This window comes from Tiliqua scincoides, chromosome 3, assembly GCF_035046505.1.
Source record: "Tiliqua scincoides isolate rTilSci1 chromosome 3, rTilSci1.hap2, whole genome shotgun sequence".
NCBI lineage: Eukaryota > Metazoa > Chordata > Lepidosauria > Squamata > Scincidae > Tiliqua > Tiliqua scincoides.
The window spans coordinates 191,823,456-191,839,845 of NC_089823.1; the positions used below are offsets into that span (position 1 = coordinate 191,823,456).

Below are 16,390 nucleotides of genomic sequence, written 5' to 3' on the forward strand. Positions count from 1 at the left end.
GATCAGGCTTCTTTTTTGGTGTTTTAAAATTGAAAAAAATAAAATCCCAACTGATGCGTATGTATCTTCTTAACAGCCAATAAATCCCATCTCAGTGTCATCGTACATTTTCAGAATGTGAAAATGGAGTATTTATTTAATCAAAATATCTACTTGGTGGTATCACCTGCCTTCCCGAGGTGGGTAAGCACTGGAGGCGGCTTCCAAAATAAGAATGGCATATTTTGGTTTTATGATTGCTTTAAAAAAAGATTCACGGCGAAAGAAAGAAAGAAAGAAATTGTTAATAACGAAAACAAAGATGGCCAAACAAAAAGAAAAAGTGCAAGGATCACAACCCTGGAAAGCTGATCATAACTACAGACAGCAGAACTCAGCAAAGGCCACATTAAAGCTTTCCTAAAACAACCTTCCGTTTCTAAAGCTGCCACCCGAGAAGCGGGTCTACCTGGGAGTAAGTTCTGATCATTTCAAGGGCTTACTGCAAGTAAGTCTGATTTTGACCCGGACTCAACTGAGACGGGTGATGTTGCACCAGCCCTCGAGGTACGGGCAGGGAGACTCCAGCAAAAGGCCAGGGGCGACTTCAACGCCCCAGTCATCGACATTGGGGGGGGGGGGTGTCAGGAAGCAACACGACGGATGAGCGTTTCTATGGGGCTTTGAGAGTGTTCAGAGAGCTTCGCGCACCTTATTTGGGGCGAACGGACGGTGATAACAGGACCTGCTAATGCAGCGCGAGGCTGGCTTGTCTCAACCCACGCTGGCAAGGCAGAGGTTTGAACAGGGACTTTCCTGGTTCCCAAAATAGCAGACGAAACCAAGAATGCCTGACCAAAGCTCCGCAGCTGGAGAGTCTGGATCGCGTCCTCTGAAGAAAGTGCCCAGGGCTGCCCTCCTTCCCTGGGGTTGAGCCCTTCCGAACATGGCTCCGGGGCTGCCTGAGAAGAAGAGGAGCGCTGGCTTGGAGGTCAGAAGAAGGGCTAAGAGGAGGCCCGGGCCAAGGGGAAGAGACACTGGCCCGCCAAGGAAGAGGCGCCTTCCCACAAGACGGCTGGGCTACCCCGGAGCGGAGACTGGCTTGGAGTTCAATCGCTCCTACCGGGAGGTCGGAGGAGGGAAAGGGGTGCAGGAGGGACATGGAGAGGAGCGGAGAGCGGCCACCTGGAATCCCGGGCCCGGGAGCAGGGAGAGGCATCGGAAGCACCTGCCCTGCGCCCCAGTTTCAGCCCTTCTCGCGCGCTAGGCGTTGGGGTCCTGCAAAACGCCTCCTCTGCGCCTCTGTCCTCCAAGGAGAGGCTGGAAAGAGACTGTTGTTGGGCTCGATCCCGCAGTTGGACATTATCATCATAATCATTAATGCTGATGATGTTAATAGTAATAATAATTATTATTATTTATGAGTAGAGGGCTAGAAGGCGCGCGGAGAAGTCCCTCTCCGCAACCGCGTCTCACCCAGCGATGACTCCCCATCGCCATTGCCCCCCACCCACAGCAAGCGGGGCGGCAAGGCTCCCGTCGAGTCGCTCAGCCCTGGCTGGGATGGGTCCGAGCTGCCGGGACACCCCGCGCTCTTGCCAGCGCTGGGCCAGGGCTGACACGCAGGGAAATTCCACCCGCTCAGGAAAAGCACTCCGAACCTGGCGGAGGGGGGGGGGAAACAGTCGATCTGTTCCCCCCCCTCCGCCCTCCAAGCGTCTCCCCCCCTCCATGCCTTCGGGGCCTATCACTCTGGGCCGGCCACTTTTCAGGCCCGGCAAAATCCACGTATGGGGGAGTTCTGGACCTGAATGGATGATGCCCTGAGAGGAAGGAGAACCCGGGCTCGCCTGTTGCTTGAGGGGAGGGACGCTTGCACAGGCAGAGCCCACCCACTTAGACCGGAACACTTACACGGGAGCAAGCTCCGTGGAACTGACTTCTGCGCAGACCTGCCTGGAATAGCCCTGTTAGATGCAACGAGCAGGCGCCTTAAGGACCCAGAGCATGGGGGTCGTTATCATTACCCACTTGAAATGCGAGGCAAAGGAGAGTAGGTGCCACCTCGGTCCGCACATTCCTTGGGCTGTGCTCTCTGGGGACCAAAGGACATCATCAGACCGATAACAGACCAGCCTGCCATCACCTGTATCTCTTCCCTGGATCACAAGCGAAAAAAAGAGACACGTTAGACTTCCGTCGCGCAGGGAGAGGTTCTGACTCCCAAGACTCTGGGCAGCAGAACCTCCTCTCCAAAATGCCCCACAGGAACATCCCAGCAGGAATCTGCCCGGAGGACGCTGCGACCCAACACAGCTAGCTGGGCACGAACCAGAGAGCCAAGGTTCTCCTGCAGGTGTTCCTTGAGGAGACTGATCTGCCTCGCTGGAAGCCGATCAGGCCCAGGTGGATGGAATCTTGGCTTCAACCCATTTCTGCCCGGCCTACAGGCGTACCCATTTGGTCCCTGTTGCGTCTTCGCAACGCTGGGCAGAAATGGCTTAAGCAGAACGGTTTGCACGTTCGTTGATGCTCTGCTTACTAGCGGGAAACACTGCTGACAATGGTCTCTGGCCTGGCTGGCTTTTTTGATTTAAAAAATAAATAAATAAATAAATAAATAAATAAATAAATAAATAAATAAATAGGTCGTTTTGCAGGTGGGGTCACCTTTTCTGTGCCTCTCCTCTCCGTAACTAAAACTTCAGGCCGCGTAAGATGCGCTGGCCTTTCCCCCAGACACTCCCAGGACCAGCAGGGTTTGCCGCAACAGACCGACGGGGCTCTTCCCCCTCTCCCCGCAATCTGCCCAAAGAAACCTGCCTGTTTCTCTACACAGATTTCCAGCAGGGTCCTGGCTGGGTTTCCTGAGAAAGAGATTTCCCTGTTGCTCGACGGAACGCCAGGAGACTTGGGACTAAGCGCGAAGTTGCGAGAAACCATTTCCTCCAGAGTTACCCCATTGGCTTCGGTGGAACTGCCCCAGGGACGCGTTTGCGGGGCAAGGGGCTTGCCCCTCCAGACTTCTCCCGAGCAGATCTTCGAGGGACGGAAATATTTAATATTTATATGTAATATAGTTCAATTCAGGGCTGCAAAGGGGAGAGCCATCAAATCACTGACAAAACCACCATTGTAGGTGAGCTGCATGAAATAGATTGGAGGAGGGATTCCGGAGAAGTTTCAGGGGGGACAGTGCGGGTCTGATCTTATCACCCCTAGGCTCTCCCACCCAGTCTTGAACTCCTTCTTTGCGTCTGTTTTCCAAAGGCCGAGGAGCTTTGGCACTGCGCGTCCTGGTGGGGTTCAGTCCTCGCCTTGCCATAAACTAGTAGCTGAGAAAATGGATGCTTCGTTGCTTTGTTAGAAGGTGCATGGGAAAAATCACCCTTCGTCTTAGGCAGACGCCTGGGACAGCCCTAAGATGTCCCAAGACGTGACCATGGGGGAACTCATGTTTGCAACAAGTGACCTCAACGTTGGGTTCTTGATCAGTTCGGGCCGGAAAGTGAACCCCCTTGATTTTAGGACACTAGAGGTACTTCCAGGTTTACTATTGCCAGCATATAGCAGAGGGCCCGATCCAGCCACTCGAAAGCTGATTGCATTCCCATTGATTTCAGGGGGAAACCACACAAGTCTCTCTCTCTCTCTCTCTCTCTCTCTCTCTCTCTGCAATCCGTTCTGGTTTTAAATAAATAGCTTCCTTTACTGTGTTTCACTGAGATTGAGGAGAGGTTTGAGGATGGTCACCCACAACGGTAAAACCAAAGAACTTTAACTGGGTCATGTCCAGAAGTCGCTTAAGAAAAGGACATCTCGTTTCTGTGGGTACCACCAGAACTACCTTAGGCTACAATCCTACCCACCCTTTCCTGGGAGTAAGCCCTATTGACTATAATGGGACTTACTTCTGAGTAGGCATGCATAGGATTGGGCTGTGAGACTGCAGTCCTAAACACACGCACTAGGAAAGGAATAGTAGGTATAACAGGATTTACTCCCCGCTTCTAACAGTTGAATCTACATCGCTGCGGTTACTCCTGGAGAACCGGAATGCGATCCCCACCCCAGAAATCAGGAGGAAAATGTTTGGAAAGTTTGGGGAAGGGATGGGTTTTTGGGTGGTTGAACTCTTCTCCCATCTCATCTTTCTTAAAAAGAAAAGAGAGAGAGAGAGAGTGGGGGGGGGAATAGAGCCCGAAAATGATTTTCCCTGCGAAGTACTCACCGGGCAGGCTGGTCCGCAGAGCTCCCTCCTTCCCCTTTTCAGCATTTCGCAGAGGACCAGGGGGGTGCCAGCTCGAATGAAAATTAATAAGCTTTGCGTGAATTTCATAGGCACATTAAAATTAATTAGCAGTAATTAAACCGTGTTGGCGTCATCACGTAATTACACGAAATCAGTCCAGACCCTTGATTTGTTTTTGACAGCCTCCATGAGTAACCTGGTTTCAAAATGGCCCGCACATTTGAAGGGGAATGTATGTAACTCCACCCTCACCCCCATACATTCCCCTTCAAATGTGCGTCCTGAAGAGAATAATTGGAAAAGAAGCTGGGAAGAAATTAGAGCCCAATCCTATGCCTGTCTACTCGGAAGTCAGTCCCATTAGAGTCAATGGGGCTTAGTCCCAGGAAAGTGTGGATAGGAGTGCAGTCTCAGAGCCCAATCCTATACAAGCCTACTTGAAAGTAAGTAATCAGTGTAAGTAAGTAATCAATGACGCTTACTCCCAGGTAAGTGTTGACAGGATTGCAGCCGAAGTCTCCTAGCCAGCTGGAGCAGGCACACGGCTCCCTGTATCAAGGGCAACCATCACAAGCGCCATCACCACCCATGGGCGAGTCCTGAGTCCAGCCTTCTGGTTTCCACCGTAGCCAGCCAGGGGTCTTTGAGAATTCCAAGGCAGACCACGAAGACCAGGGCCGCCTCCCTCCTTTGCTGCTCGCCGCATTCAGAAGCACGCTGCTTCGGTACATGGAGTATCAGTTTGATTCGCCGAGCTAAGGCTGCAGTCCTATCCACACTTTCCTGGAAGTAAGCTCCATTGACTATAATGAGGTTTACTTCTGAGTAGGTATGGATGAGTCTGGGTTCTAATAACCGTGGCCGAAAGGGTTTCATGATAGGCCCGATCATCTAGACATGAATTCGTCTAAGGGCACAATCCTAACCAGGTCTACTCAGAAGTAAGTCCTACTTGTTCAGTGGGGCTTACTCTCGTGAAAGTGTGGTTAGGATTGCAGCCTAAGACAATGGTTCCCAACATTTTTTCACTTGCCTACCCTTTGGCAGCCCACTTCCATAAATGTACTCCTCGCATTAGCCCTGCAAGACTTTCTAACAGAAACCTGCCTTTTCTTTTTCCAGTACCCCTAAAGGTCCTGGCAAGTACCCTTGGGGGTATGCGTACTCCAGGTTTGGAACCACTTATCTAGAAGACATGGAGTTTGTGCTCTTCTTACAAGAAGGCAGGTGACAAATTATTGCTATTCGTGATGATGGTGAGGCGATTCTCTTACCCTACACCAGAATAACTGGTCCTTTGCCAGCAATGTTTGAAAGAAAGAAAGAAAGAAAGAAAGAAAGAAAGAAAGAAAGAAAGAAAGAAAGAAAGAAAGAATTGGTGCACCAGATGCTTCCACTTCGCCAGGGATTCCGCATTCCTTTGCGGAGCTTGGCAGAAGGTTCTCCACCAGTTTTTCCTGCGGTGGGCCCGTCCTGGACACGAACTAATAAATCACCATCATATTTTCTTTGCACATCCGACGTGCCCAGTTCTTCACACACATACACACACACACACACACACACACCCCATGGCCACCAACACATACCCACAACCCCCCTCCCCCTTTGGCCTGATCTGTCTGGGAAGGAGATCGGTGAGTGAGCGTCTCCCGGCCCTTTTCCAAAGAGGGTTACCTTTCTTTCCGCTTCCATTTCCCCCTTTCTTTCTTTCGGTTCTTCCAGACTTTCAGTAACAACCACCCCAGTTGCAAAGCCAGGCGAAGGAGCTCTTCGGAGCCACAGGAAGGGAAGGGAGTGGCGATGCTGGAGAGACTGGCCTGGAAGGGTGCAGCCACCTCTCATTCAGCCTGCTCCAAAACACACACCAGGGCCTCCCCCTGCCTGGAGGGCGCCCTGTGGGTCCAGGGGCCCTCTGACTCGACGCGGCCTGGCCCTGGCTCACTGGGCCTCTCCCTGCCTGCAGGTTTCCCTTTGGGGCAGGGTCTCTCCCTCTCTGTCTCAGGGGGCCGGCTCAAGCTCCCCCGCCTTCCAATGGGGGCAGAGCCCGGCCCCTCCTGGCAATGACGCGCCCGCCCCGGCGCAAAGGCGGCTCGGAGTCCGGAGCCAGCAGCTGGTCTGCACAGAGGCTGCGAGCTGCGAGCAAAGGCGAGCAAAGGCGCCGTTCGCATGGACGCCACTTAGCCCACTGGCTGCCCAGGCGCAGCCCTTCTCCAGCTGCTGGGCCCTCTTCTCCCCGATGATGCTCCCCAGTCCCGCCACGTCCACCCCCTTCTCCGTCAAGGACATCCTCAAGCTGGAGCAGCAGCGCCTGGGGGGCCCCCTCGAGCCACCCTTCCCCGCCGCTGCCCTTGCCTCTTGCCTGCTGGGCTGCCGCTTCTCAGACGGGGAGGACGAGGAGGAGGACGAGGAGAAGCTCCCTTTCCTAACCTCCATGGCAGCGGCAGCAACGAAAAGCCAGGGGGACGTGGGCCTCTCTCCAGGGAGCTACGTGCAGGCGGTGCTGCGGGGCACCTGCAAGCCCAAAGGGCTGGCGGAAGAGGAAGAGCCCACCAGGGACTCTGAAGCCGGTGAGTGTGGCCAGGGTCTTGGGGGATGAAGGGGAGGCTTTGCTGGGAAATAACAGGGTCTCTGTCACCGCTCAGGCAGGCCCGGCCAAGTCTGGCTTCCAAAGCACCCAATGGTATACCCTCTTCAAGACCCAGCAGCCCCTTCTCCAAATGCCCCTTTCTAGCCCAGAGCAGCCCAGAATCCGATTCTTCTCCCTTGACACTGCGATGCCTTCGCGGATCTCCTAGCTTACAGTCAGGCAGGCCACATGGAGAGGTGCTGCGGCAAGGGAGCTCCGCTGCACTCCTCAAGCACACTTACGTGGGAGTCAGCTCCACCCAACACAGTGGGGCTTACTTCCGAGTAAACCTACCCAGGATCGCTTTCCATGCAGGCTCCCCAAAGGGCAGCACACATGTCTCCCTTCAGTGCAGTGGGGCTGGCTGGCTGGCTGGCTCCTGGGCTGCAACCCCGACAGGATCTGCCTATTACGGGCATACTGATTTCCATGGAGCTCGATGCGGCTTCACTACCCAAAGCATTCTGCACAGCAGAGCAGCCTCAGGCCCTACAGCTGGGGATTGCTTGGGAGCGGGTCCCACTGAGTCTAGTGGAACTGACTCCCCAGGAAAAGTGTGTGTGCAGAACTGCCGGGCTTGGCAGCAGAAGAAGCGGAGAGGGGACCTGGTCAGGCCGATCCTCTCGCCACGCAAGGACGAGGGGGGGGGGGCAGGCCTAGACCAGGTCAGGAGAAAGAAGAAAGCGGCATCGTGGGCCGCGGACGGGGGGAAGGAGGCTTGGAATGGGGCTGCCGCGGGTTCCTTGTCCTATCCGGAAAGGCGACCAGGTGCACGGGCAGAGGGGAGTGGGGGGGGCGGTTTGGTCCGAGGCGCAGAGAGCTGGTGCCTGCTGGGCGACGGCCTGGCACGTCTGCGGAGGAGAGAGCGGAGGGGGCACGGTGGGACTTCGGGATCCATCCAGGCCAGACCTTCCCGCTGTTTCCAGGCTCTTCTGCCTCTGGGCCGCCTCAAGCCTGTCCCCCTGTGGCATGGAGGGGCTTCCTCCACAGTGGAGTTTTTCTCTGGCCCAGATTTCTGCCTTGGGCGCTCTCTCTCTCTGTGTGTGTGTGTGTGTGTGTGTGTACGTTCGGTGCACACACAGTACTATATAGTATAGTATATAGTAGTATCTGGGGTGGAACACAGAAGGGGCGGGCGGAGACCTATTTGCCTGGAGGGTGCAAGTACGAGGGGGTGGGCTGCGGGTAGCGGGGTGAAGGCGGTGTGGGACCAGCCTCTGGTTCTCCTGACCCGGAGAGCAAGAAGAGGTTGTGGCCGGGCCTCCCAAATCTAGGGAGAGTGGCAGACGTTCCTCCCCTGGCCCGGACAGCAAGAGAAAGTCAGCCCTGCAGGGATTTGGGGTGGTCTTTATAGGAATCGTGCCCAATCCCTGCAGGGCTGGCTTTCTGGGCAGCAATCCTACCCACACTTTCCTGGGAGTAAGCCCCATTGACTATTACGGGACTTACTTCTGAGTAGACAGCATAGGACGGGGATCTTCAGCTGCAATCCTATCCACACTTTCCTGGGAGTAAGCCCCATGGAATACAATGGAACTTACTCCTGAGTAAACATGTCTAGGCTTGTGCTGTCCCTCCTTCTCCTTCTTGCGCATCCTGTGCCCGCGGTGCCCCCTTTCGTGGCTCACCTCCCTCTGTCTCTCTGTCTGCCCGCAGGGAAGGAGCCCCCGGAGGAGCGGCCCAAGGCGCGGGGCCGGAGGAAGCCGCGGGTGCTCTTCTCGCAGGCGCAGGTCTTCGAGCTGGAGCGGCGCTTCCAGCAGCAGCGCTACCTGTCGGCGCCCGAGAGGGAGCTCCTGGCCAGCAGCCTGCAGCTCACGTCCACGCAGGTCAAGATCTGGTTCCAGAACCGGCGCTACAAGTGCAAGCGGCAGCGGCAGGACAAGGCCCTCGAGCTGGGCACCCCGGCGGCGGGCGCCCCCCCGCAGCCGCAGCAGCCGCAGCCCCCGCCTCCGCCGCGCAGGGTGGCCGTGCCCGTGCTGGTGAGGGACGGCAAGCCCTGCCTGGGCGGCTCGCAGGCCTTCGGCTCGCCCTACCCCGGCAGCGCCGTCGCCCACCCCTACAACGGCTTCCCCGGCTATCCTTACGGCGGCTCGCCCGCGGCTGCTGCTGCCTACGGCGCCGGCTACGGCTGCAGCTACCCCGCCGGCGGTGGCGGAGGGGGCCCGTCGGGGCAGCCCTCGGCCGGGCACTATGTGAACATGGGCGGCTTCGCCGGCGGCGCCCAGTCCCTGCACCAGGCGGGGGGCACCGGGGGGCCCTCCTGCACTCAGGGCATCCGGGCCTGGTAGGGGCGGGCGAGCAGCCACCGCAGGGCCGGGCAGTGGGAAGCCCTCCCGTCGCGCCAGCCTTTCCCCCGGTGGGGCAGAGAAGCCACCCAGAGAAGGAAGGAAGAAGCGTGGCTGTCACGAGCCCCGACGGGGGCCCCGAGAGACGATCTACGCGCTGGGCCCCCTCGCTCCGCGCCCCTCCAGGCAGCCAGCCAGCCAGACTCCCGGACACTGGCCACGTCTGGACGCGGGAAGAAGGACTCTACGAGGCGGACCTCTCACCTCGCCGCCCGCCCCCTCGATTGCCAGTTCGACAGCCTCAGCGATGGCTCGCCACAGGGTCACCGAGGGCTGCGCAGCTGCCCTGGACAAGAGACGGGGCGCCCCAAAGCAGCTTCGCTTGGACCAAGCCAAAACCGGGGTGGGGGTGGGTGGAGGCAGCCTCCAGCCCCCCTCCCGTCTGTTGTATCTCAAGTGTATCGATGTAGCCACCGCTGCAGGGAGTCTTCAATAAACCAGGTGCAATATCCAGACCAGGTGCCTCTGGCGAGTGGAAGCGGGTGTGGACGGGAGCGTCCGTGAGGGTTTCCCCTCAGATGCGATGGATGGTCCCTCTCAGTCGTTGCTGTTCGGCCTAATCCCACCTCGGACACACCTGAGATCGCCGGCTCTGAAGGGGTGCCTCAACCGTAGCACTCTTGGTAGATAGGTTGGGATGGGGGGCTCTTTGGTGGGGGAGCATATATTGCTATCTCTTCCCCTCCCCCCCCCCCAGCAGCTGCCCCATTCCTTCTCCTCCGCACCTCTTTGTTCTACATACCCGCCAGCGAGCGCGTGGTCAGAGGGGTTGACAACGACCTGGAAGACAGAAGCTGATCCACGCAGTACAGTCGAGCAGAACCCACCTCACAGGGTTGTTGTAAGGATAGAAGGGGTTGGCTCATGCAGGCCTACCGGAGGACCATGGAGGCAGGGATGAAAATGCGATAAGTAACACTGTACTCCCCTGAGTCAGAGCCCAAGTCTCCGTATGTCTATTATTATTATTATTATTATTATTATTATTATTATTATTATTATTATTATTATTATTATTATTATTAACAATATTTATATACCGTAGAAGTAAGTCCCATTATAGTCAATGGAGTTTGCCCCCAGGAAAGTGTGGCTAGGATTGCAGCCGCGCAGCCCAATCCCATGCATGTCTACTCAGAAATAAGTCCCATTAGAGTCAATGGGGTTTACTCCCACGAAAGTGTGGATAGGATTGGGCTGTTAATCCGGATTGACTCTCTCTACGCGAATTAATTGCCCTCATTAGCCCCTCCCTCTCTATTTATTCAAGTCACCCAAAATAATGCGTGGAAAGGGAAGCTCACTCTTGAACTCCCCCCATCAGAGCCTGGAAAAGAAGGGGAAGGGGCACTAATCGGCAAGAAGGCTGCAGTCCTAGACAGGCGTGTATTGTCACTGAGTTCAAGGGGGTTACTTCATAAGGTTGTGATAGGAACGGGTTTCAATGCCAGGCTCACACTCTTTAACCCAATTACTCACAATCACAATCAGGGGTGGTCAAAAGGGGGCGTCTCCTTTGCCAGAAGTGCCCTCTGTGGTTGGTGTAAAGAGTCTGAGAGCCCAATCCTATGCAAGTCTACTCAAAAGTAAGTCCCATTACGGTCAATGGGGCTTACTCCCAGGGAAGTATGGCTACTATTGCATCCCCTGGGGGCTGGGGATAAGAATAGGCCCTCAGTTTGGCTGTACTTGTCCTAAGAGGCGACTAAACAGATGGGACTGGTTAGCCTGGGAAGGCAGCTCATCTGAGAGAAGGAAAACTCTGATCCCAAACCTCCACTGCCTTGTGGCTACATCCAGTTGTGGAAAAGGCTTCAGGAGTCAACCTCGAGGCAAAATCCGGAGCCGGAGACGTTCTGGCAACTCCTGCGATGCCGCTGGAACCAACCGTATTGGCTTCTGCCTTTCCATTGGACCATTTCAGCGACGTGGAGAGGGGGGATTTGCTGCACGGGAAACAGACTGTCCTCCATATCTACTTTACCCAGGCTTCGCGCACTGGAGAGGACCATTCAGAGCACTATACCATAGTCTTCCGAGACTGAAGGATGCCAACGACATATTGTAGCCTCGTTCCTCCGGATTGCGGTATTTCTTTTTCATTCCGCCCTTCCTCCCAGGAGCCTGGGGTGGCGTACATGGCTCCTTCCCTCCCTTTGTCCTCACAACATCCCCGTGAGGTGGGCCAGGCTGAGAGCTGGTGACTGGCCCAAGGTCACCCGGGAAGCTTTGAGTGGGGATTTGAACCTGGCTCTTCCAGGTCTCAGTCCATCCCCCATTCTGGATGAAGCAAGAGCAGACCCAAGAGGAGTCACTACCTCGGATTAACTAGCCCTGCGTTAAGCGGCGTGTTAATTCGGAGGCGCGGGAGGGGGTGGACGGGAGCCTTGCCTGTGGTGGCCAGTTCCTCCGCCTCCCTCCCGGCCTCCAGCAGCTCTCCAGCCGCGGTAATCCCCTTGTCCCGGGCCAAGGCGCTGAATGGGGAGCGCGCTGCGCAGAGCGCTCCTTTGTGGCCACTGGACGGCTCTGAAAGGGGCCGAGAAGCGGCGCTTATTGGGTTGGGGGACAAAAGGGGGGTCGGGGACAAAGGGAGAGATTGACGGCCGCGCTGCCCCCACGCTGGGCTCGGGCGGGCGAGCTGCGGTTTTGTTCCCCTTTCTCACTCACGGGCAGTGGGCGAGGGGGGGAATTGGGGGTCGCAGCTCAGTGCCACCTCAAAGTGTGGAGCGGAAAGAGACGTCGGAGCGGAGGCCGCAGAGAGAGCCGCAGACCCCCCCCCCCATCCCCGCAAAGGAGGCTCAGAGCCCAATCCTATGCTTGTCTGCTCAGAAGTAACTCCCATTATAGTCAATGGGGCTTACTCCCAGGGAAGTGTGGACTGGATTGCAAACTCAGATCTTCTCGGGATGGAAGGGGTGAACTCTGCGAGTAGGGGAAGAAGCCGCCAGGAGGCGCTCTCACAAAGCCTTCTGGAGACCGGCTCGCTAAGATGCTGCCCTAACTCAGTACAGTCATGAATGAATGGAATGAAAGAGGCGAGCAGAAGGTGCAGAGTTGGGGGGGGGGGGGTGCTTTCCGCCAGAGGGGAAATTGGGGGGGGGGGGAATCCTCTTGCCACACTTCTGGGATCTGGGCTTGCTGCTGTAGGAACCGTTTCACGACCTTTTTCTAGATCCTGTCGATCTTGGGCAGTTCGAAGAGAAGGGCTGATCACTGGTTACGAAAAGTGTCTGGCGGAGCGCCAAGTTTCTCCCACCTGTTAGGTTTCTGCAAAAAAAGAAAAAGGTGTATTTCACCCTGATACTCTTCCCGAAACCCATTCTCTCTGGATTAGGTCCTACTGATTCTGATGAAGTTCACTTCCACGTGAGAATGCCCGGAATTGATTATTCACTTATGATGTCCAGGTCTCACCCATGGGGTCAAGGGACCTCCTACTTGTCGTTTGCCCCCCCCCTTTTGGTGCCTCCTGTGTGCGAGGAGGGGGGGGCAAGCAAGTAGGAAGTCCCCTGACCCCATGGAAACTCCACCACTAGTGAAGAACTATGCAAGAAGAACTCTCTACCCCTCTCATTCTATGCCCGCAATCAGATTAGCTTGTCTGCTTACTGCTTCATTCAGCAACGCTGTCGGAGGTCGGGGGAACTCGATCGCCGCTCGCTTTCCTGCCCCTGACTACTGAAACGTGGTTTAAGGTGCACTGATGGAGATGGACCAACGCACTGGTGGAGGTGCGACGTGGAGAGGGGGGATTTGCTGCATGGGTAACAGTCTATCCTTCAGGCTTCATAGCTATTTTACCCAGGCACTGGACAGGACACTCTGTTCCAGAACCACCATTCAGAGTCAGAACCACCACCATAGTCTTCTGAGACCGAAGGATGCCAACAAGAGATGGAGATGACTCAGGAGTGGGCGCTCTGAATACCATTCTATATGCATGCCTAGAAGAAGTGATCCAGAGTAGGCACATGGGGAGAAATACGAGGAAGGCACTGAGAGAGAAAAGAAATTGCAAGCCAGGAGTTTTCTCTCTTGCTGAGGAGGACTGGCCTGGTGGACCTCCACTGGGCCCTCTCCTACATTTCAACACTTTAGAGCAGTATTTGTGGGTTGGGTTCCACTAGGTGGGTAGCGAGCCAATTTCAAGTGGACCCCCTTTCATTTCAATATTTTATTTTTCATATATTAGACTTGATGCTTCCACGGCATGTGAATGCATTTGGGGAAATGTTACAGGACTGTACTTGTAACAGGCTTCTATGTAGATGCTTTTAACAATGATACTCAATGGGACTTACTCCTGGGTAAGATTGCAGCGTAGGATTGTTAAAAAATTTTCCTGCTTCATGGTATCACTTCAGGGTCATGACATCATTTCCAGTAGGTCCTGACAGATTCTTATTCTAGAAGGTGGGTCGCGGTGCTAAAACTGTGAGAACCACAAGTTTAGCGTTCTGGAGGGAGAGGGTTTTGGTATAAAAAAGTATGGCACTAATGGAGAAAGGTACTGGGAGGCTCCATGCAGCAACATCCAACAGAAATCCAGCTTACACTACTTCCAGTTCAGTACAGTATCATTTTATTACATTGGCAAGCCATAGAGATAGTTGGAAATGATCTCCGACAACTCTTCAGTCTTTCTGGAAAAGTTCGCCTTCCTGAGTGTATTTCATTAACAAACATAGCCATGCTGATCCATCTCAGAGCCAAAGCCTAGGCATTGTCTACTCAGAAGTAAGAAAGAAATTAACAGGGGTAGGGCTGCCATTCTATCCACACTTCCCTCTGAGTGAGTTCCAGTGACTGTCCTGGGGCTTACTTCTGAGTAGACATGCCTAGGAGGCATGCAAACACATTTTTTTCTTTGGTGTGAAGAAGCTGACAGCTTGTGGGAGGTTGACAGGCCTGTAGAGGCTCTAAAGGAGCATATTGAACATCCCACATACAGGCACATGCTTCACTCTTTTTAAAAAAAAAAATTAATTTTTTAATTATTTTCCAAAATAAAAACAAACACAAACTCAATACACAACACACACACAAAAACACAAAAACATACCATTGAAGGGTGTAGGCAATCATATATCAATATATCTAATCAATCATTATCTTCTAATCTTGTGCCTCTTCTAGTTTAACCTCTTAATATCATTTATCAATCATATCATATCCTGTATATCATGTATACAATATATTCATCTAAATGCCCTATCTTATACATCTACAACTTCATTTTCAACCAAGCATATAATGGTCTCCATTGCTCTATCTGTGTCAGTTTACGCTGTTGATCCAAAATCTCTGTAAGCCTATCCATTTCCGCCACATTCATTATTTTCTCTATTAATTCATCTTTCATTGGAATTTTAATATCTTTCCAGTATCTAGCATATAAAATCCTTGCAGCAGTTAATATCATAATAACTAAATACACATCATTTTCTTTATCTATAATATCTAAGGTGATATTAAGCAAAAATAACTCTGGTTTCAGCGGTATCGTAAATCCAACAATCTCTTGTATTAGATTCCTTACCATTTTCCAGTATACTTGCATTTTTTTACATGTCCACCACATATAATAAAACATCCCTTCTTCATATTTAAACTTCCAACAATTTTTTGATATGTTCTGATTCATTTTTACCAGTTTTACTGGTGTCATGTACCATCTATAAAACATTTTATATAAATTTTCTTTAAAATTTGTTACTGTAGTAAATTTTATATTATATTTCCAAATCTGTTCCCATTGTTCTAATGTAATATTATGGCCTATATTTTGCGCCCGTTTTATTATGCTTCACTCTTGAGTTAACATGGTGTGCCACAAATATTTCAACATTCACATAAGGAAGGAGCCCTGAGATTCAGGCAATTTGCACCAGAGCTGGAGGGAACAGGTATAATTGTTTATTGAAGATAATTCATCATGCATGTCAAATTAGTTATTGCTCAATACACTTGTGTTTAGAGGGGGGCTCTAAAGTGTGTTGCAGCATGTAACTAGTCTGTGGAACTCCTTGCCACAGGATGTGGTGAAGGTGTCTGGCCTGGATGCCTTTAAAAGGGGATTAGACAAATTTCTGGAGGAAAAGTCCCTCACTTACAAGCCCTGATGGGTATGTGCACCCTCCTGGTTTTAGAAGAAGGCTACCTCAGAACGCTAGATGCAAGGGAGGACACCAGGATGCAGATCTTTTGTGTGTTCCCTGAGGCATCTGGTGGACCACTGTGAGATACAAGAGGTTGGACTGGATGGGCCTTTAGCCTGATCCAGCAGGGCTCTTCTTATGAGGGAGACCCTGCAGCCTCCCTCTGGAACTCTAATCAGCTTTAGCAATGGTGAGTAGCCAGGCTGGGCTTGGCAGCCCCCCTCCCATTATAATACAGTACTGCTATAAAAGGTATGATCTTGAGTATTTGGCATTGAATGGAGCTTGCAGTACCATGGGCACATTGCCAGTATTCCCTCCTCCCTGCTAGGGCTTCTATATATTTAGTAGGCTTCTGACAAGCACAAAATTAGTACATGAAACGATTTCTGGCACGCTGATGCAGTGATGGGGAAGTTTCACCTGTTCACTTTCTGGTAGGTATGTTGAAGGCCCAGCAACCCCGCGCTTAAAAAAACACCTTGGTACTTTCCAGGGCAAGGTGAAGAGACAGTAGTGGAGAGCTTCACAACAGCACCACCTGTAGACAGACCGTAGCATTGCAGATGTATCTTCTATACCAGTCGTTTCCAACACTTTTTCGCTTGTGTACCCCTTGGTAGTCCATTTCCATAAATGGTGCCCCTCACAGTAGCCCTGCAAGGTATTCTAATGCCAGCCTCGCAAGGCATTCTAATACAGACCTGCATTTTTCTGCCATTATTCAATTCTTTTTCAAGTACCCCTAAAGGTCCTAGCAAGTACCCCTAGCGGGTACACGTACCCCAGGTTGGGAACCACTACACTATACAGCTTGGCTTGCTTGTTTGGATTTTAAAATCTCTAAAACAACCATTTTCAACCACTGTGCCATGGCACATTGGTGTGCCACAAATGGTCCTCACATGTGCGGCAGGAGTTTAGGAGAGGGTCATTTATTAGTTGGGCCATTAGGGATGTGAGCCCCCAGCTGACCGCATGGTGTGCCTTGTAAAAAAATCTGATGGTGTGCATTGACCATTTAATG

At 53.0% G+C, this 16,390-nt stretch overlaps 1 protein-coding gene across 1 annotated transcript; it reads left to right on the forward strand.

Moving 5' to 3' along the window:
• The first annotated feature begins 6,470 nt into the window (after positions 1–6,470).
• NKX2-3 (NK2 homeobox 3) lies at positions 6,471–9,148 on the forward strand. The gene is made up of 2 exons (XM_066621482.1): positions 6,471–6,807; positions 8,517–9,148. Exons 1-2 carry the CDS (start codon positions 6,471–6,473, stop codon positions 9,146–9,148), a joined length of 969 nt encoding a protein of 322 aa, XP_066477579.1.
• The last annotated feature ends 7,242 nt before the right edge of the window (positions 9,149–16,390 follow it).

Excerpts from the sequence above, each read along its gene's own strand:
- NKX2-3 (XM_066621482.1), top strand. The coding sequence starts at position 6,471 with ATGATGCTCCCCAGTCCCGCCACGTCCACCCCCTTCTCCGTCAAGGAC. Across the intron at positions 6,808-8,516 it reads GGACTCTGAAGCCGGTGAGT|GGAAGGAGCCCCCGGAGGAG; the intron begins GTGGCCAGGGTC and ends GTCTGCCCGCAG.